Here is a 20,088-nt window from a genome sequence, read left to right on the forward strand (position 1 = left end):
ACAGATAGTGTCTAATCTCTGGGTGAGAACTATAATTGCTAGTGGGATGCAGCTGGCTGGGTGGTTGGGCCCACTGGGATCCTTCCAGGCTTCCATGATTTCAATAATAATTAGGCGAGCCCCAGCCGCATCCGGCAAAGTCGGCTCACTAGCGGGTGGCGCTGGATGACATGCAGCAGGCATCGCCATGACAGCACCACGCCAGATCCCTTGGCGATTCCAACGGCGTCTCCCTAACAGGCTAACTAACAGAAAATGCATTATTGCGAACCTGCAAAGTGCAAAGCTGTAAACAGGAACGCCTCCTCGGGTTGGCCACGCGGCCATGGGGTCTTCCCCATATCGGCTCTCGGTAAACGGCATGCTCTTGGCATTTGGCAATACACGGCGAAACAGCAGGGTCGAGCTAAGACCGCGACTAGAACGTCGGTTGAGACTAGCCTAGCATCCAGGCAAACCTTGATGGAAAAAAAGCCCTCTCGGCCTCGGAATGGTACCGATGCCCAATCCAATCGCCCTGCTTCCTTCGGGGCCCCCTGGCACCCCTTCAGCCCAAGTTCTCTCAGTCTTGTCATCGCACACAGACATCATGTCCTGGCCACGATCCCCATCCTGCTCACTTGCAGCGACGTCGGTCTGACCCCGATGCACTATGCCTCAGATCTCGGCTGCCATCCAAGCTGCGGAGGCCGAGGGCCGCATCCCCCCGGGGATCAGTCTGGAGTACCTGGCCCAGTCGCGAGATCGGCCCACCAAGATCGCCATCCTCTTCGTCGGCGCCCTGACCTGCCTGATCGTCATCGCCAGGTGTTACGCCAGAGTCTTTCTTGTCAAGAAGTTCGGCTGGGATGACGCCTTGGCTGTATTTACTCTGGTAGGTGGCTCCATCTGATATCCCGGCCCGGCCGTCCTGCTGACCCTCAGATACCTAGTCTCTCTACATCTCGATCGTCGCTTTATCCATATTCCTAATTGACCTGGGTAGTGGCCGACATATCGAGTACATTGAGTATGTGCTGTCCCTGACCCAGGTCGATAAGACCGAGGTCTACGACTTCGTTATGCACATCTTGTACACAGCCGCCTTGTTCGTCTGTCGGCTGTCCGGTCTGGCCTTCTACCAACGCTTGGCCTCGCGGCACCCCAAAATTTCGCTAGCCATCAAGCTCTCGGCGGGCTTCCTGGTCGCTGCTTTCCTGACCCAGTTCTTCCTTCTGTTATTCCACTGCCTCCCCGTGACCGGCCTTTGGCCGTACGCCTGGCAGCCGCAGATCGACGATTATAACTGCATCTCCTGGGGCGATGTCTATGTGGCCAATTCAGTCTTGTCGCTGGTCTGCGACATGATGATGTTAACCCTTCCGTCCATGTTGATCTACATGTTGCAAGTGTCCCAGAAGCGGAAAATCCAGCTGTCCTTGGTCATGTTTCCGGGAGTTTTGTACGTCAACGAGCCTTGTCCTTTGTCGCACGGCTAACATCAATGTCTTCTAGGGTTCTCATCATCTCGTGTGTTCGCATGTACCTCGTCATTATCGGCCAATGGTCCTCCGACGGTAGTTGGGCCTACGACCCGATGCTGGCGATCGAAACATCCGAGGTAGGCGGCACCCTTATCGCGCTCTCGATTCCCGCCATGAAATCATTATTCGGATCCTGGTTTTCGCACCTCAAGGCATACTCGTCACGAGCAGGGACTAGTCGGAAGCAGAGCGGCGCTGCGCACCGGGCATACGGGCGAAGCTGGGAAACCGGGGTGAAACTGAACAGCCTGGGAAACAACACTGTGGATGACGCATACAAGGTCAATATCGGGGCGGAACCGATAACCCATATGCCGACTAGTGATGGGCACCAACGTTCGGGGAATGATGGCTCGTCGGAGGACTTGCTCATGGACGCAGGTTTCGATCGACAGCTGGCACTCAAGCACGGCATCCGCTTGACCGAAGAGGTTTCCGTGTCGTCATCTAGAGCCTCTGGGCTCCAACAGTTAAGGCGCTGAGGAATTAAGGGTCAGCAATAATAGCGGTATTAATCTTCCACACTTGCAGTAGTTCGGTGGGTCAAAATGTACCCCGGGTCAACACCGCGGATCGTGGCTGTGCGTTGTTAGAGGGTCATTAATATGTAAACGGGATTCAGGCAACCGTTCCCTCGGTGTAGCACATCCATCCGTGGTCATCAACTGTAGCCTCGCGATGCGTGCAAGAGGTGGTGGATGTGGATGGTAGATGGAAGGAAACCTCCGACCGGCACGGGCCTGGCGGAAGCTCGCGCCCGAGTCCGTGATGCATCTCGATCGAGTATAGCGCGGTTTCCCGCTGCATCACGTGCCCGTCCTTGTGTCCATCTATCTCAGATTGCAAGCTCCAAACAACAGATAGCGACCGGGGTGATTGAGTCAGTAATGTCTTAGAGCAGTATGTCTAAGATTAAATGTACTATGGGTCCAGCTACCCGGTCCGATAGTGCGTGTCAAAGTCTCATCGGCAACAAATGCAGTCTGTCGTCAAAATATATTTCTAGCAGCGGAAGATCAAGCAGGTCTGCATTGCGTCAAAACCAACATCGACCCTTTTCAATTGTTCTAATTATGCTCTCATACGAGCGCTGATACGCTCTCCGGGTAATATCTTTTTCGTTGGCTTATACGACAGCCGATTGTGTTGATACAAAACACCAGCTGCCTCTGGCCTGCGTGGATGGGGTAGAGAATGACAGGAATTTACGGAGTAGGACACAATAGTATGTCGCTCAAGACAGTCCACTACACACTACGGGATGATACATCCAGTGCCCACACAGATCAAATGGTCGGCCTAGGATAACAGCCCTATTCTCACCTGGTCAGGAATGTAGGCGGTCATGCAGCCATACAAAGATCGGGGACAATACTGACTACTGACTGTGTTGCTTATCCCCCCACTGTGACCGGTGAAGTAATCTAGCCGATGCAGTGTAATCGAGAATGGTCGATTTCAATTCCGGTGATACCACCGGAGTGTTGCTCATTGTTAAGATCATGGATCGAGGTTCGAACCAAGTCAGAACCACCAAGCTGGGGTGTCATGAACACCCATCGTTCTTCCTATGTGATACATCGTGTTCCGAGTCCTTGCTGCCATCGGTCAAGGGAGCAGGCATCCGCATGCTGCGTCGCCTGATGTGTTACCTTGATAGGCAAATGGATCCGGCGATGCAGATGAGCAGTCAGTTGGAACGCACTACCACCCCGGTCCTGCGGGAAGAAACAGTTGGGACCGATAGAGTGATGACACCAGGAGCAGGAACTGGCCATCTCAGCTGCAGGGTCAATGGCGACAGGGTCTCCGGGATAAGCATGTTGACTCGGAGAGCCTGGCTGGGAAGCAAACAGAGCAAATGACCCCACAATCACATGCCAAAGACGTGGGCAGTGAGCATGATTGGAGCAAGGTACCCCACGGTTAGCGTCTAGCCGCCAATGGGAGGGCGCTGATAATAATAAAAGCGCTGCCGATCGGGTCGAACCGCATCCCCAACCCGAGGGTCCCCCACCCGAGCTGAGGGGGCGGAGTTAATCCCCGTTGGCCAGGAACAGCTCTTCCCAGTTCCCACGGGTGACGCAGCTCGCAGCAGAAGGGAGAACATACGGAGTACGGAGACCAGGTCTGGTACGAGGAGAGTGATGTGTTCCGAGGATCGGTGTGACGAACCTCCGGGAATTTGGGCCATAGGTTGGTCAAGCTCCTGCTACGATCCTGGTACACATGCAGGCTGACGGGGCTGCCATTGGCTGGCGATTGCGACATTAATCCCGCCGTTGGGATCCTTTCCGTGAACTGGGCATCGAGTATCGACCAGGATCAATCTTAGGAGGTCGCTTAAGTGGGATGGCACACGATGCCCAGAAGACACCAAATGACACCAAAAGACACATCGAGAGCGTTGAGAGCAGGCTAGCCTGTTTGGGTGACCTGGGATTTGCATGTGATCGAGCCGGGGGACGGCAGGCCAGCTTCACTCGCTCTCACTTGCTACTTATCGCCCTCGCCCCCCACTGCCTCGTACACACTAATTCTCAACAGGTACCAGACTGGATTGCTCGATTACGTTCCATTGGAGTTTCCTCGTGTCCAGCATGTTGTTTGCTTTGTTCATAAAAGGACGTGGAAGCCGGCCGGTAAGTTCAATTTTCCTCCCACCCTCCCTGCTTCCACCGCAGAAGCAACATCTGACACCTCACTCTTTTCCTCAGCTCATCTGTCGACTTAAATACCCCTCTGGCCCGCCTTGACTGTCCGCCTTTCGACCGGTGGTCGATCTCCTCTTCTCCCTCATTACCCTCTCTTTTTTCCCCCGCTCCCCCACACAATGGCCGTTATCGATGTCACCAAAGATCTGTCGGCTCTCTTCAGCAAACAGGTCCAGGCCTCTCCTGATGCGGTCGCTTTGGAGGATGACAAAACCACATACACTTATGCGGAGCTAGATCGGGCGGTTGACACCCTCACTCTCCGCCTCCGTCGCTACGGCGTCGGACGGGACAGCTTGGTCGGAGTGCTGCTCCCGCGCAGTAGTGACTATGTCATTGCGTGCCTCGCCGCCCTCCGTGCGGGCGGTGCGTTCCTGGTTCTCGAGCTTGCATACCCCCCCGAGCTCCTGAACGATGTCATCCGCGACGGGAACCCAGCAGTAATCATCACTTGCCGGGCCGAACTCGGCAAGATCAAAGCCGACGTTCCGCTCATTTCGCTGGACGAACCAGCAACAGAGACCAACGGCGTTTCGGAGCTGCCTCCCCTCCCAGCAGACGATGACTTGGACCGACTGGCGTTCGTTTCATACTCGTCCGGAACCACAGGCAAGCCCAAGGGAATTGCCAACCCCCACAGAGCTCCCGTCCTTTCCTACGATCTCCGATTTGGCGTGCAAGACCTCACACCCAGCGACCGGGTCGCTTGTAATGTCTTCTTCATCTGGGAAATCCTGCGCCCGCTGCTGCGGGGAGCGACCGTCGTGGCGGTGCCTGACGAGATCAGCTACGATCCCGCCGCATTGGTCGACCTGCTCGCTGCGAAGCGTATCACTGAAACCCTCATGACCCCCACCCTGCTCGCGACTGTCCTCGCCCGCCATCCTCACATTGGCTCTCGCCTGCCGGAGCTCCGCACCTTGTGGTTCAACGGCGAGGTGGTGACCACGGACCTGGCCCGTCGAGCGAGCAAGGCCCTTCCGAAGACCCGCTTGCTCAATTGTTACAGTGCCTGCGAAACCCACGAGATTGCTTGCGGAGATATTCGGGAGATGATCGATGAGCAGGCGCTGTACTGTCCGGTCGGGCCCCCGATGGACCCGAATAACACCCATATTCTGGATGATAACCAACAACCGGTGGAGAACGGGGTGAGCGGGGAACTGTTTGTGGCTGGTCCACTTCTTGCCCGCGGGTACCTCAACCTCCCGGAGACGACCGCCAAAGCCTTCATCCAGAACCCTTTTGATCCACAACCCGGATCCCGTTTGTACCGAACCGGCGATCTCGCGCGCTTGCTTCCATCCGGACTCCTGGAAATCACCGGTCGCGTGGGGTCGATGATCAAATTGCGCGGGTACTCCGTCGTGCCTGCCAAGGTCGAAAATGAGATTGTCAAAAACCTCGCGGTCAGCCACTGTGCTGTCGTGGCCCATGGTGAGGGTCTGGAGCGGCAGTTGGTGGCTTACATTGTCCCCGACCAGGACCAGTCCGCCGGCCGCCCGGTGGTGGAGATCAACGAAGCGGGCAACAGCCCCGGCGCACGTCGCATCCTCTCGCAGTCCCTAGCACACTACATGATCCCGTCTCTCTGGGTGAAATTGGACGAGCTGCCGACGCATGAGGTGACGGGCAAGGTCGACCTCAAACGTCTTCCTGCCCTGCGCACCGCCGATCATGTCAACGGAAACGGAAAGCCCGTGGAGCAAGACCCGATCGGTATCGAGCAAGTGGCGGCCATCTGGGCAGCAGCACTCAAAACCTCGCGCACCCTTCTCAGGCCTGACGACGATTTCTTCGATCTGGGTGGACACTCCTTGTCTTTGGCTGACCTTTCCTCGAGAATGTCCCGACACTTTGGCTTCCGCGTTCCGATCGCCCGGCTTGCAGAAAACTCGACCCTCACGGGTCACCTTCAAACGGTCCGTGACATTAGGGACGGACACACGGCAGCGGTGCAAGCGGACTTGCCGGCCGTCCTGCGTGCTGATTCTACCCTCGACGATGATATCCGACCGACCAAAGCCACCATCCGCTCCGTCGACCAGGCCGACACGGTGCTCCTGACGGGTGTGACTGGGTTCCTTGGCGCTTTTCTTCTTCACGACCTGCTGGAGAGTACCTCGGCCCATATCATCTGCCTGGTGCGATTCACTGACCCCGCCGATGACGATCAGCCTGGTGGTGTGGCCAGAATCCGCCGAAACCTGCTGGATCTGGGGCTGTGGCGTGATTCGGTCATGGAGCGCGTCGAGATCCTGCCCGGAAACCTCTCCCGCACTCGCTTCGGTCTGTCTCCGGAAGCGTTTGATGAGCTTGCATCCCGTGTACAAGTTATCGTTCATGCGGCTGCCACCGTCAACCTGGTCTACCCCTATGCCGCCCTGCGCGGTCCCAATGTCGGAGGTACGCGAGAAATCCTCCGCCTGGCATGCAAAGGGGGCGCGACCGTGCAGTACGTGTCCACCAATGGCGTCCTGCCACCCTCAGCTGAGAAGGGCTGGCCTGAGGACACGATGCTGGATGTAGATGATGTGCCCGAGAAATTGCTTGATGGCTATGGGCAGACCAAGTGGGTGGCCGAGCAGCTTGTGCTGGAAGCTGGTCGTCGCGGGCTTCCAGTCAAGATCCACCGTGCAGGAACCATCAGTGGCCATAGCCAGACTGGTGCGGCCAATGCCTGGGATCTTCTGTCGGCCCTGATTGTTGAGTCGATCAAACTCGGCTGCGCGCCGGATGTGGACGGCTGGCGGGCGGAGATGACGCCCGTCGATTTCGTCAGCAAGGCCATCATTCATCTGGCCAGTCAGACGCACGCTGAGCAGACTGTTTTCCATCTGGGTGATCCCAACCCGGTGGATACGCGCTCGGTCTTTGCTGCTCTCAGTGAGCTCGGATACCCCACCAAGGCTGTGGGGTGGGACGAATGGGTCTCCCTGTGGAACGAGAAGCGGGGTGCGGTCAAGGGTGGCGACGGTGCCTTTACGGTCGATATCCTCCGTAGTGGTATGCCCACGGTGGACTTCCTCCGGGGCATTGTGGTGCTGGACAATGCTGCCACTCGGCCATTCCGGGCGGTTGTGGAACGGCCCAAGGTTGACCGGGCGTTGCTCGAGACGTACACGCGGCACTGGTTCGCTCGAGGCTGGCTGCCGCGGGCTCCTGTTCGACAGCAGGCTAATGGGGTTGCTAAGCCGGCCAAGAAGGGCCCTCTCAGCGGCAAGGTAGCCGTGGTGACGGGGGCGTCTTCCGGTATTGGCGCCGCTGTCGCGGTCGCTCTGGCTCGGGAGGGTTGCCATGTTGCTCTGGCGGCTCGGCGCGTGGACGCTCTTGAATCCGTCAAGGGCCGGATCACGGCGCAGGGAAGCAAAGTCATCGTCCGCAAGACTGATGTGACGAACAAGATGGAGGTTGACGGCCTCCTGCAAGCTGCCAACGACGAGCTCGGCCCGGTGGATATCCTCGTGTCGTGCGCCGGAGTCATGTACTTCACCATGATGGCCAACGTGCAGACGGAGGAGTGGGAGCGCACAGTTGATGTCAACTGCAAGGGTCTCCTCCACTGCCTGTCCGCGAGCGTGCCGGGCATGCTCTCGCGGGGAAGTGGCCACATTGTGGCCATCTCCTCTGACGCCGGACGCAAGGTGTTCCCGGGGTTGGGAGTGTACTCGGCCAGCAAGTTCTTCGTCGAGGCCACGCTGCAATCGCTTCGGCTGGAGACAGCCGGTACGGGTCTGCGGGTGACCAGTGTCCAGCCAGGCAACACAGCGACCGATCTGCTGGGGATGTCTACCGATGCCGAAGCCATCAAGAAGTATGGAGAGCCGTCGGGAGCGCAAATCCTCGATCCGGAGGATGTGGCCAACTCGATTGTGTACGCCTTGCGCCAGCCGGCACATGTGTCGGTGAACGAAGTCTTGATTGAGCCGCGGGACGAGCCGATCTAGTTTGCTGAATGGTTGACGTACGAATAGTTGGATAGGATTTTATAGACATAGATATTGTACCGAGGATAATGAGAATCATTTGGATCTACATGAGTTGAAACAGCACCCTGCCCGTACCGCTGAGGACACTTCCTGTAATCCACCGAATATCCTCCGAACAGGGGAAGCTGTTGGTGTGAGCAGTTACCAATGAGAACAGAATGAACGAACTCACCTAACTAAAGGGACGATGTCATCGACCTCCCCATCCGGGCCTCTGTCGACGTCGCCTGAATCATCGGCTGCATTGCGTCCTTGAATTCCAGGGCGCTCTTATGAAACTGCCCGGTGGCGATAGGACCTGGACTGACACAGTTGACGGTGATGCAGTGGGCCTGACCCATCTCGGTGGCCCAGACTCGCGCAAAGGCCTCCAATCCGGCTTCGATGACTGCATACACGTTGGTTGGGCGACTCCCATCCGCGACGCTCTGTGCTGTGTCTCTGGAGCCCTCGGACGTATGTGTGATGGTCACGGCGGCACCGCGACAACCCGCACCGACGCCCCTGGGTTGATCTTAATAGAAACCATGTTTAAAACGATGATTGTATCTTGAAGACCTAGAGACAATTGCTGTCTTGCCTAGCAGATTGGCCGATAGGCTGGATTCTGGGCGATGAAGGGGCGTCAATGCAGAGTGATAGGATGGTAGTGAATGGCAAGTGAGTGAGTTCTGGTTGACGCAAGGGAGAATAGAACTTGGAGCCTTATAAGTATCATGACTCTTTCGTGCCTAGACCGCTCTTGGCTATGTATGGTGAAGATGTTCATCCAGGCAGTTGAAAGTATTACCGGATCAGGAAGGCTGGGCAACCATGAAGTTATGGGCCACTCCAGCGGACAAATACTCTAGGATCAGAAGACAATGCACAATGATGTGTTAGCTTGCCCAAATGTTCATTAGAACAGTACCGGCTTGGGAGCAATGCGCCTACCAGAGATGACTGCGGGGAATAAACTGCGTGCCACCGTTTTCCTTGGTGATGCGACAGCCGGCGACGAAGAGACCAATGGCCGACTCGCCCTCCATGTCGCGGGCATAGTCCCATTGACTAATTTCGGCGTGATAACGATGGCTAATGTAGTCATCTCGATGCAATGGCTGTGCCTTGCCCCCGGGCCCGATCCTCATGGCGGTGCAGGAATGCACGTATGGCTTGGAGAGGGACAGCTTCTTTTCCTCGCCCCACCAGTACCATCGTCGGGAGGTCAGAAAATGGTCACAGACCTGGCGGAATAGCGGGTTCATGACCTGGGTCTTGGTGTAGGTTGGGCTGTGCGCGATCAATGATGGGGCGCGTTGTGTTTGGGCTGGTCATTAGCTGCGACCAGAATGGTCTGGACAGACCAACGTACCTGGGAAGAAGGAGCCATTCCATTCAACATCTGCATCAAGACGAGGTTTGACTTCCCGGGTAGGCCTGGTCGACATCTTCCTCAGAAATGAGATTCTTCACAAACACACCCCCGTCTCGTTTGAGAAGATAGATGATTTCTTCCACGAGGGTGTTTTTGGAGACTTTTTGTACCTGGTCGCTGTATTTCCTCGGGTCGAACGACAGAGTGAATAGTGTGACAATGTGTACCCTGAGCAATACCCTGGTGATCCTGCACTCTGAACGTGCCCAATGGAATGACATAACCAGAGGGTCCAGCGGGAGGTATTGCCTGATTGGGTAGATTAGCCAGCCGCCCCAAGGGAAATTCCCCGCACGGCTTGCCTCTGACATAAGCTGCATCAGCCCTGGTCCTGGACAGTACTCTTGTGGATACAAAGTTATTCAGTTCAGTCTGAGTCAGATTTTAATTATCCCAGGTATAACTATACATTCTCATCCTTAGGTCAACCCCAAGACAGACAAACACCCTTGCGTGTCAGCATGCAAGGGCTTTGCATTCCGCGCATCCTGGTCATTGCAAGTGCTCGATAAGCTTATGGTATAAAGGTAAGTGGACCGGGTAATCTCCTCCTGTCGGGACTGTTGGTCGTATATCTAAAATGTCTTTAGAGACGAGCAAGAATGCCGGCACAGAAAAGAGAATACCCTCGGATGATACGGCTGACATTCATCATGGAGTGCTCTCTGATATAAAAGGTGATGGAGCTACAGGTATCAATGGCCACACGCAGGCCATGCCACAACAATTCAGCTGGCTATCGGCACTCGGATTTGGCTTCTCAATTACGAACTCTTGGGTTGGATATTTGGTAAGCTATCACTAGCTGAGCAATCGACTTACTTAATATTGCTTAGAGCTGCTTCGGACAGACCCTGACTTATGGGGGCGCCCAAGCCTGTATCTTTAGCATGGTCGTGGCTTTTATGGTGCAGCTGACTGTCACTCTCGGGCTTGCAGAGCTCGCGTCTGCTTATCCAGTATGACCCCACTCTACAAAATGCTCTCGTGGCTAATATCAGCAGTCAAGTGGCGGGCAATATCACTTTTGTTATATCCTCAGTCCGAAACGCACAAAGCGGTACAGTGCCTATGTTGTGGGCTGGCTTTCGGTACTGGCCTGGTGGATCGTCACGTATGTTATCCCAGTGTTGCGAGATCGCATCTGATGGATGGCAGTTGCTCTGGGATCTCACCGACAGTAGCCATCATCAACGATATTGCCAATTTCTGCAATTTGGGATATGTCGCCAACCAGTGGCAGACTTATCTGACGTATGTAGCGGTGGCTGTTATAACTAGTAGGGATCCCATGTACGAACTACATTCCATGATAGAAGCTGACGATCCGCATCAGTAATCCCTGTGTTTGTGGTATCGCAGAAAATCTCCCTCGTCACTCAGTTTGCGCTCTACCTATCACTCGCAGCATATCTTGTAGTTTTCATTGTCATTCTCACCATGCATCAAGAGGTCCAACCGGGGTCTTTTATCTTGGCATCTGGACAGGGCAATAGCGGATGGAGCAGAGGTACATCGTGGTTGTTGGCGATTACCAATTCATTATATGCTTTTGGCGGCACAGATGGAGGTCTGTTGGAATCCAAATCACCCGATGTAGCTAACCTATGGCAGTCATTCACATTTGCGAAGAGCTTCCTCGACCAGGGAGACGTGTGCCGCAGGTAATGATCATGACGATGATAATAGGTCTACTCACCAGCTTATCATTATTCATCGCATTGATGTTCTTCATCGAAGACATGGACGCAGTTCGCAATGCATCAATACCCAGCATGGAACTAATATACCAAATGTGAGCCAATCCCATAACCTCCCAGCAACCACTAACAGCCAGCCACAGAACCAAAAGCCGACCCATCACACTCGGACTATCCATCGTCCTCACCATCATCTACGCCTGTAAGCCCCTACCCCAAACACCCCAGCCCAACCCAAACTAACAAACCAGCTGCCCTTCCCTCCCAATGGGTAACATCCGGCCGCATCGCATGGGCATTCGCTCGAGACGTACGCCCCCTGCCTACCCCTACCCCTTCTCTTCCCCCTTCAACCTCCACCCTAACCCTCAACCAGAACGGCATACCCTTCCCCGAATTCTTCACCCAAATCCACCCCACCCTCAACTTCCCAGTGCACACCACCCTCGCCGCCCTAATTTTCAGCACCCTCTACGGCCTCCTCTACCTCGCCTCCACCACCGCCTTCACCAGCATCATCACCTCCGCCGTCCTCTTCCTCAATATCACCTACACCGTACCCCAGGGTATTCTCCTAACACGAGGGAGAGGATGTCTTCCACAACGGTACTTGAATTTAGGGAGATTGGGATACGTGTGTAATATGTTGTCGGTGGTGTGGATTATTATACTGGGTGTGTTGGTTTGTTTGCCCAGTGGGGGACCGGTTGTGGATCTGGGGGATATGAATTATGTGTGTGTGATTTTGGTCGCTGTGTTTGGGGGGATTAATCTGTTGTGGATGGGTGTGGGGAGGGGGAGGTTTGTTGGGCCGGTTGTGGGGTGAGGTGGGTAGGGTAGATGATGATGGAGAAATTTATCCGGCATGATAGTATATCAAGAGAAAGGTAGAGTTACTACTTTACAGCGCTTATACTACTGTGAAACATGATACCTCGTGGTAGTTAAATCAAGAAGATAAATGAATGATTTAGAGCACTTAATTGTGTTTTAGTGGTGATGAGGAGAGTAATGGAGAATAGTATTGTACTCAAGCTTCTTATTTTTATTTATTTATTTATTTATTTATTTATTTTTTTTTTTTGATAGAGGTATGCCGAGTGGTAGGATTTGAATTTACAGTAGTTGAATAGTAGATATGCTCCCATCTTTAGTGCTATTAGTGGTGCTCGGATATTATTCCATACTACTATCAGCATAACCGAGACCTAGGTAGAAATTCTCTGGACGAACTAGGAATGTTCTTAGACTTCGGACCGAGAGATATCCGTATATTCATACTACTTATCCCCACTAGCTAAGGTGTAGTGCATATTAGAGGTAAGTAGTAGATGCCTGCAATTACAACTGCAACACAGCACCGTGAATGGAGGTTCTAGTACCAATATATACTTTCTGGGTCTGTCTCCGAGAGATCCTCAGGCTGACTTGTATTACTCCAGTCATGGTATTCTCGGTGCCTTCGTGGCAGGGATAGCCCGGTGGGAAGAATTACCCAATACGGAAATCCTCCCGCCGGAGATATCCTCTCGGAGTATGTATAAGAACCACCTTGCGCAACTCCTCTTCACCATTCAACAGTACTATCTAGTTTCATCTGTACTACCAACTTGCCTTTTCGATATCCTTTGAATACAAAATCAAAATGTCCAAAACCAACACCATCACGGTGACTCTCTCCGACCTGGCCAAAACAATCGACCACTCTCTCCTCCACCCCACCCTAACTGACGCCTCTATTATCGCTGGTCTACACCTCGCGAAAAACTACAACGTAGCAACCGCATGCATCAAGCCCGCCTCTATCGATCTCGCCAAGAAAGTTCTGGCCGGATCCTCGGTTCTTATCTGCGCGGTGATCGGTTTCCCGCACGGAAATAGCACCACTAATATCAAAATATTAGAAGCCACGGAGATGGTGAGAGTCGGGGCAGCTGAGATTGATATGGTGGTTAATATTGGGAAGGTTCTGGGTGGGGACTGGGAGTATGTTTCTGCTGAAATCAAGGCGGTGAATGATGCTGTTGTAGGGGGTGGGGGTGTGTTGAAGGTGATTTTTGAGAATGATTATTTGGGCGTCGAGGAGATAGGGAGATTATGTGAGATTTGTACGCAGGTGGGGGTGGGGTTTGTCAAGACATCCACTGGGTATGGATTTGTTAAGCAGGCAGATGGGGGGTATAATTATAAGGGAGCGACGGCGAGGGATTTGAAGATCATGAGAGAGAAATCTGGAGAGAGAAAGTGCAGGTCAAGGCTGCCGGGGGTATCAGGACGTTGGACGATTTGTTGCATGTGATGAGTTTGGGGGTGACGAGGATCGGGGCCACGGCTACGGTGGCGATTTTGGACGAAACGAAGAAGCGGGGGATTGGCAATGAGCCGGTGGAGGTGGAGTTCAAGCCGATGGCGGAGGAAGAGATAGGGGCGTATTATGATTCATACAGTGTGTTGGTGTTGAGGTGAATGCTAGGTAGATAGGGCTGATCGTATTGGCAAGCTGACAGTGAGATGAGGGTGGGCCTACCTTGGTCGAAATCTTGGAGGGCTGCGGCCAAGGCAGGATCTTGCATATATTGAACGTATCCGTCGCCGGGGAGCATATCACTGGGGCCAGTGTAGTCCACCTCTGGAGGATCCACAGGGCCTGGCTGATCCATGGCATCCGGAGCTGGCCCGTTAGAGACTTGGTCTGACCGTTGGTGACTCAGCGTAGCTTCATTTGTTCCAACTGGCGCCTTTGGTTCAGACAGCTCGAAGATTACATTGAGCTCCTTTTCCATAACCAGCTTGGTTAACCGTTGCAGGATGGCCAACCCCTGTTGGGTGACGACTGAGTGCAGTCGGAGTTTCTCCTGTACTCCCATGAGGTTTCGAAGCCCAGCTTTGGTATCGGCTGATTGAGTCCCCAGAGGGTCCATGCTGCTGAGGATCCCCAAGGTCACGCCGGCAGTAAATGTATGGATGCTGACAAAGGATGCTGCATAAGTTTCCGAAACCAGGTCAATAAGAGAGCTAGACAGTATTTCGGACGTCCTGAGCGATGCGGAGTCCACAGCCGCACACCGGCCACGCCAGACGAGGAGCTCCGTGATAGAGGTAATATGTTCCCAGTAGTATGCAAGTCTGGACTGCTTCCAAAGAGCCTAGTGACATGATGTCAAGGAGATAGCTTCTTACAGTCGACAGAATACGATCGCGGAGACTGAGGTCGACGCCATGTTTGGAGAGAAGCTCCCGTCGATAAGGCCCGGCGTATTGCAGCCCTATCGCAATCACGAGAAGAAAGGCGCTGACGAAGCCGACGCCATGGTGAACTGCCGGTCTGCGAGTGGGTTGGTAGAGTTTGGGCCAGCGTTGGCGGAACTCGTCTTGATAGAAGATCAACACGAACCAGTGCACCCGGTCAAAGTAGGTATCCACGAGCAGACTGGCTGCTTCAAAACTCGGAAATAAAGAGACCAAGTCGTTGACAACTGAAGAGGGTTCGCAAGGGGGTACGGCTGGTGGAAGATGCTCCGGCGTATTGTCCACTTGTATAGACAATGTGTCGTCCTCCACACTGGGGGAGATGGAGTGGACTTCCCGCAGATGGGCTCCCGGGATGGCAGTTAGTGCCGGATGTCCTGGGGTAGCCGCGTTGTGAAGCTCAAATGCCTGTACATGTCAGTTGGAAGTGGCATGGCTGAATCGAGGGACCTACTCCTCCTAGCAGGGAAATGGTCGAGCTTGACGTCCTATTATGGCGACTTTGGTGGGATGGTATGCAAGGGGCCGATGCCAGGCCGTCTCGATCGCGGGCAGATGGTGGACTGGATTGTCGGATTGGTGTACTCCTCAGGGAATCCGCTATCGGCACACCTTCGGAGGAAGGTTCCACGGGTGGAGGTTGATAGGGTCTCCAACGAGTCGAGCCCGGAAGACAACGAGCCCCTGCGCGGACACAGAGGGTGCAGGGCCGCTGAACGTCACACTACCGGGAATCAGCGGGTCACCGGAAAGCATTGGATCTTACCTTTAAATTTTGCCGTCGACAGCGTTGACAAGCGCTGGGGACTTTTGTGATGCCGAAGCTGGCCTGAGAGTGATGTTTATATCCCATATTTCGCTCCAAATTGTGGAGAGATATGACGGAGGAGGGAGAAGATGCGAGGCCCGCCGGCAGTGATGCGAAGCCGAAGCCGAAGCCGAAGCCGAGCGGGGAAAAACGCTCCACCGGAATGACCTTCCTGATTAGGCAACAATGGGTACACGGCCGGAGTACGGAGTACACATTGCAATTTATTGTACTCTATAAACAACTCAATGTATATAGTATAGTCCAACATATATACTAAAGATCAAGGTTATCGAACAGACTCTCATATTGTTGTGGTGGTGGTGCTACAGGCGATAAGGCTGTCGGCCAATGCGGTGCAGGGCGGCGATAATGTCCCGCCGAGAGTCATTCTGACTGGTGCCCCCGTAGAATTCCAGAGCTTCTTGGTACAGCTCCCGATCCTCGGCATACCCTCGAGCATCCTCCAGGATTGCATCTTCCACCCGGACTTTCCATTCGGTGTATTGTCCATCGTCAGTGCAGCTCCATTCGGTGTACATGCCGTCCACCGTGTCGCCAAAGATGTTGTACCGGGCCCAGATGGCGTCCCCGTATCGCTTCTCCCCGATCGCGGTGGAGTACTCGGTGGCCCACGGTTCGGCCAGCTCCATGCCGGGTGGTAGATGGCGGGCTTCGGAAACGGGGATATCCAGGAACAACTGCTCGGGGAGTGGCTCGGCAGTCCCCATACTAAGGGTGAGGGTGATGGAGAGGAGGGGAAGAAAGTGCATCATGATCATCAGAATGAAGATAGTTAGATAGATGAAACAAAAATGCTTGGCTTGAGGAAGAAGGATTTAAGTTACATACAGGCATCCAGGCATCAGCGGGCGGCCGTGGCTGCCTGGACACTAGTCCCAACGGGGTTGGCGTCTCGCCACGAGATACACAATTGTATAGAAATATTTATGCATCATTGCATCTCCCATTGGATGAACTTGCTATACATTCAGCATTTACAGTGGGATTGTCAGGCACAGACAGGTCCACAGTGATTTGTTCAGATAGGGTATCTAAAATCAAAGCATTAAATGGAAGAGCCAATCAAGACATCACTCTAGGCAGCAGCCATTGAATGCCCAGCAAGTGCCATTGACTATTGAAGAATCCAGTAAAACATCAAAGCACAATGCCATACGGAGTATGGGGTACGGATGCTCCGTCCACTGCCGAGTGTCTGGAACATGCCAGCGCGGGCGGACAAGAAACACAACATTCCTCATTCTTCCTTAAAACCCGCAACGCGTCCAGACCCAAATCAGTTACCTACCATCAGCAATTCCTGCACAAATCGTCATCTTTTTAAATCATGCATTTTTTCACAATCATCACAGCAGTCACCTCCGTCAGCCTGGCTGCAGCCCAGAGCAATGAGTATACTGCACTAGGCTGCCCCAACACCACCAAGCCCGAGGCCACCCCTGTGGAACAACTCGCAGCCTGGGACGACTTTACCAACCTCATGTACACAGAAAAGCGCATCACCGACGCTTTTGCCAAGTATGCCGCCGCTAGCTACATCAATCATTCGCCCCTCGTCACGACCAACGGGATCAATGAGACCATGGGCGAGCTGTCGCAGATTGTCCCCAATGTGAATTCCCAGTTGCAACACGCCTTTGTCGGGTGGGATAGAAACGGCACCACTTTTGGCACGGCCCATACCAAGGTGGACGGCGATGAGGCCATGGGGATATCGGACTCGGCGCTGGTGGATATCATTCGCATGGTGGGGACCTGCTTGGTGGAACATTACGATGTCCAGCAATCCATCGATGGGACTGCCCCGAATCCAATTGCTTTTTTCTAGTGCTTCTGGGCTTGAGTCAAGAATTTCAAACAGGGAAGTGTTTGGATCTCTGTGATGTAATGGGGGGCAAATGGGATCTGTGTAATAATGAATTTTATGTTGGAACTTAGTCACCGTAAAATGTTTCCACAAGCCAGGAGGTATCTCTTTTCGTCCAGTTGGAAAGATTTCTACCATTTTATACTGCGCGCAATAAGTCAATCAGCTTATGTATTATCTGTAATTGCTTGGTAAAGTGAGCAAAACCCGTAGTAATGCCCAAACAGCCTGACTCATGGTCGCGTGACAGCGTGGCATCCGGGTCACCTGCCGGGCCACGCCCTATCTCTGGCGATACACATCAGCCGTTGCTGGATGATCCGCTCGGCCTCCGGGCATCGAGATGATCGCCCCACCGCAGCAATAGATCTCATAAATCAGCCACCCCTTTCGAGTGGGGCTGTAGCCGTGCCGATCGATTCATGGGTGTAGCTGGTACCCCGCGGTCGCCATCCGGCTGTGATATTCCTGTTCTATCATCTCTCAGCGTTCAACACCAACCCATCACCCGGACAGCAAACATCATGGAAATCCAACAGTGGGAGACTATAGTTAAGAAGAAGCAAGTCGAAGCAGCTGCGAAGATTCCCCTGGCATGGCGGCTGCCAGCTGAGTTCACGGCCAACATATCCGAGAAAGCCTCGAATAACGTGCTCGACGTGCCTCGCAAGTGTGGCTTGCTATCTCCAAGGCAGCTAGACATTACTGAGAGCTATGATGCCACGGCATTGTTGGAGCAGATTCACTCCGGCAAATTCACCTCGCTTGAAGTCGCTGAGGCATTTTGCATTCGTGCAGCTATCGCACAGCAACTGGTTAGCTGCCATCCCCTCATACATACTTGGAATAACCATGGAATAGACATACTGCTTGACGGAAACATTCTTTGACCGAGCATTAGAACGCGCAAAAGAGCTGGACGACTACCTTCAGTCCACGGGCAAGGTCTGCGGACCTCTGCACGGGTTGCCCATTAGTCTGAAGGTACAATGCTACTTTTCCCATTTATACATGGATGCTAATTGATTAGGACTGCTTCAATATCAAAGGCGTCCCCAGTACTCTCGGACTCACATCATTTGTCGCCCACGGCCCCGTCCAAAACAATTCAGCCGTTGTCCGGATTCTTCTCGAACTAGGCGCCGTGCTCTACGTCAAAACCAATCTTCCTCAGGGAATACTCGTAAGTCCGGCACTCAAGTTACAATATGCCGCTTACACATCAGGCCGGTGAATCTCACAACCACATCTTCGGCCGAACACTCAACCCCCATCGATCCAACCTCAGCGCGGGCGGTTCTTCTGGTGGCGAAGGGGCATTGATCGCCATGCGCGGCTCGATTTTGGGCGTGGGCACCGACATTGCCGGATCGGTTCGCATCCCAGCCATTTCCAACGGCACCTTTGCTCTGCGACCATCCATCGATCGCATTCCATACGGCGGGCAGACAGACTCGGCCCGTAAAGGTCTTTCGGGCATCAAATCCTGTGCCGGGCCGTTGGCCACATCGGTTCGAGACCTGGGCTTGTTCACCAAGTCCGTCATCGACATAGATCCCTGGCAATTCGACTCGTCCGCTATATTTTCAACATGGCGGACTGTTCCGGTGAAGCCGAAACTGCGTCTTGGATTTGTCCTCGAGGATCCCCACTTCCCGGTCCTCCCTCCGGTTCTCAATACGCTGACATGCGCAGTCACTGTTTTGAAAGAAGCAGGACACGAGGTGATCAATCTCGATATCCCATCAATCAGAGACGCCACTCTTCTCGCTTTCCGCACATTCGCCATGGACCCGGCTAGCACTGCCTTGACTCACATCAAAGCGAGCGGCGAGCCGAATATCCCCGCCCTATCCACAACAATCCTACCGAACGAAGGCATGCCATATGAATATGTCCCGCACACACTTGAGAGCCTGTATGATCTGAACGAGCAACGTGAAACTTTTCGCGAGAGCTTCCGGGAGGTCGTGCTTCAAAATAATATCGATGCGATCATTATGCCGGGATTGCAGGGGACTGCACCTCCACATGATAGTATGGGATGGGTACCATATACTGTTCTGGCTAATGTTCTAGACGTATGTTGTTGAGCCCTTGTATGAACTCAGCTAACTGCATAGTATCCGGCCGTTATCATTCCGTATCGAAAGGCCAACAAGGCCGACGATGCCAAGTATCTAAGAGATGTTAATTACCGACGGGCTTGTAAGTGAACTGATCTCTATGATGATATGGCTAGCTAATAATTTCAGATCTCCCAGATGAGATTGAAGGTGCGCCATGCGCGGTGCAGGTCTTGGGTAGAACTATGCGGGAGGAGGAGCTGCTTCGTGATGCTGTTACTATTGCAGAGGTTTTGGGTGTATAGTGTTGTTCTAGCCCGGTGCATCCGGTGCAGGTGGCAATTCGAGCACGACTTGTGGCAAGTTAAAAATAGACCAGTTTGTTATGGAGGCTGTGAATGTGAGGAGAAATAAGGTTTATCGGTGGCCGTTGTCCTGGGGTTAACCCTGCCAATCAGCTCTTAGAGATCTTCGAGGGTGCAACCAGGACTGCGAAACGGGACAACATTGATATTTGATAGGATTGGCATGAGCATGAACCAGTCCTCCACAACTGCGAGATTGCACTGGCTGTTGCGGAGGCGTTCCTGGCGGCGACAAACTCCCACCATCCCCCACTATCCCTCTTAGGCTCTAGCGCAGGAACCAGAGCGAGGTCTGGCCAGAGTGTGGCCCCGGGCTGATGCTCTCATAGGCCAAAGCATCCCCGCCAAGAAGGGTCTTGCCCGAGC

The 20,088-nt window shown here is 53.8% G+C and overlaps 10 protein-coding genes across 10 annotated transcripts; 6 read left to right on the forward strand and 4 right to left on the reverse strand.

Annotated features, from left to right (window-relative positions):
* Nucleotides 1-167: 167 nt before the first annotated feature.
* BO94DRAFT_490840 (uncharacterized protein) lies at nucleotides 168-2,396 on the forward strand. Its single transcript, XM_025609135.1, has 3 exons — nucleotides 168-874; nucleotides 933-1,441; nucleotides 1,495-2,396. Exons 1-3 carry the CDS (start codon nucleotides 653-655, stop codon nucleotides 2,003-2,005), a joined length of 1,242 nt encoding a protein of 413 aa, XP_025468596.1. The 5' UTR covers nucleotides 168-652; the 3' UTR covers nucleotides 2,006-2,396.
* Nucleotides 2,397-4,192: 1,796 nt separating this feature from the next.
* Nucleotides 4,193-8,274, forward strand: BO94DRAFT_534435 (acetyl-CoA synthetase-like protein). The gene has a single exon (XM_025611549.1). The coding sequence runs from the start codon at nucleotides 4,357-4,359 to the stop codon at nucleotides 8,182-8,184; it is 3,828 nt and encodes a 1,275-aa protein (XP_025468597.1). The 5' UTR covers nucleotides 4,193-4,356; the 3' UTR covers nucleotides 8,185-8,274.
* An 82-nt stretch (nucleotides 8,275-8,356) lies between these two features.
* On the reverse strand, nucleotides 8,357-8,827 carry BO94DRAFT_534436 (uncharacterized protein). Its single transcript, XM_025611550.1, has one exon. The coding sequence runs from the start codon at nucleotides 8,565-8,567 to the stop codon at nucleotides 8,403-8,405; it is 165 nt and encodes a 54-aa protein (XP_025468598.1). The 5' UTR covers nucleotides 8,568-8,827; the 3' UTR covers nucleotides 8,357-8,402.
* Nucleotides 8,828-9,040: 213 nt separating this feature from the next.
* BO94DRAFT_574608 (uncharacterized protein) lies at nucleotides 9,041-9,656 on the reverse strand (the record flags this gene model as incomplete). The annotated part of the gene is made up of 2 exons (XM_025615028.1): nucleotides 9,041-9,535; nucleotides 9,581-9,656. The coding sequence occupies 2 exons, from the start codon at nucleotides 9,654-9,656 to the stop codon at nucleotides 9,156-9,158; spliced, it is 456 nt and encodes a 151-aa protein (XP_025468599.1). The 3' UTR covers nucleotides 9,041-9,155.
* Nucleotides 9,657-10,223: 567 nt separating this feature from the next.
* BO94DRAFT_515263 (choline transporter) lies at nucleotides 10,224-12,169 on the forward strand (the record flags this gene model as incomplete). The annotated part of the gene is made up of 9 exons (XM_025609916.1): nucleotides 10,224-10,433; nucleotides 10,480-10,602; nucleotides 10,648-10,757; nucleotides 10,802-10,923; nucleotides 10,980-11,213; nucleotides 11,258-11,438; nucleotides 11,487-11,545; nucleotides 11,595-11,653; nucleotides 11,720-12,169. 9 exons carry the CDS (start codon nucleotides 10,224-10,226, stop codon nucleotides 12,167-12,169), a joined length of 1,548 nt encoding a protein of 515 aa, XP_025468600.1.
* An 819-nt stretch (nucleotides 12,170-12,988) lies between these two features.
* BO94DRAFT_555996 (2-deoxyribose-5-phosphate aldolase) lies at nucleotides 12,989-14,026 on the forward strand (the record flags this gene model as incomplete). The annotated part of the gene is made up of 3 exons (XM_025613833.1): nucleotides 12,989-13,587; nucleotides 13,617-13,772; nucleotides 13,966-14,026. 3 exons carry the CDS (start codon nucleotides 12,989-12,991, stop codon nucleotides 14,024-14,026), a joined length of 816 nt encoding a protein of 271 aa, XP_025468601.1.
* A 157-nt stretch (nucleotides 14,027-14,183) lies between these two features.
* BO94DRAFT_43720 (Zn(II)2Cys6 transcription factor) lies at nucleotides 14,184-15,585 on the reverse strand. Its single transcript, XM_025607495.1, has 3 exons — nucleotides 15,359-15,585; nucleotides 15,047-15,304; nucleotides 14,184-15,000 (listed from the first exon to the last, which is right to left on the reverse strand). The coding sequence occupies exons 1-3, from the start codon at nucleotides 15,443-15,445 to the stop codon at nucleotides 14,359-14,361; spliced, it is 987 nt and encodes a 328-aa protein (XP_025468602.1). The 5' UTR covers nucleotides 15,446-15,585; the 3' UTR covers nucleotides 14,184-14,358.
* Nucleotides 15,586-15,726: 141 nt separating this feature from the next.
* BO94DRAFT_463722 (uncharacterized protein) lies at nucleotides 15,727-16,131 on the reverse strand (the record flags this gene model as incomplete). Its single annotated transcript, XM_025608033.1, has 1 exon — nucleotides 15,727-16,131. The coding sequence occupies one exon, from the start codon at nucleotides 16,129-16,131 to the stop codon at nucleotides 15,727-15,729; it is 405 nt and encodes a 134-aa protein (XP_025468603.1).
* Nucleotides 16,132-16,679: 548 nt separating this feature from the next.
* Nucleotides 16,680-17,369, forward strand: BO94DRAFT_534439 (uncharacterized protein). The gene has a single exon (XM_025611551.1). It carries the CDS (start codon nucleotides 16,752-16,754, stop codon nucleotides 17,250-17,252), a length of 501 nt encoding a protein of 166 aa, XP_025468604.1. The 5' UTR covers nucleotides 16,680-16,751; the 3' UTR covers nucleotides 17,253-17,369.
* A 415-nt stretch (nucleotides 17,370-17,784) lies between these two features.
* Nucleotides 17,785-19,763, forward strand: BO94DRAFT_565440 (amidase). The gene is made up of 6 exons (XM_025614496.1): nucleotides 17,785-18,106; nucleotides 18,153-18,275; nucleotides 18,322-18,474; nucleotides 18,518-19,372; nucleotides 19,415-19,499; nucleotides 19,547-19,763. Exons 1-6 carry the CDS (start codon nucleotides 17,816-17,818, stop codon nucleotides 19,660-19,662), a joined length of 1,623 nt encoding a protein of 540 aa, XP_025468605.1. The 5' UTR covers nucleotides 17,785-17,815; the 3' UTR covers nucleotides 19,663-19,763.
* Nucleotides 19,764-20,088: the final 325 nt, after the last annotated feature.

The sequence above is a fragment of the Aspergillus sclerotioniger genome (genome assembly GCF_003184525.1).
Source record: "Aspergillus sclerotioniger CBS 115572 chromosome Unknown BO94scaffold_11, whole genome shotgun sequence".
NCBI lineage: Eukaryota > Fungi > Ascomycota > Eurotiomycetes > Eurotiales > Aspergillaceae > Aspergillus > Aspergillus sclerotioniger.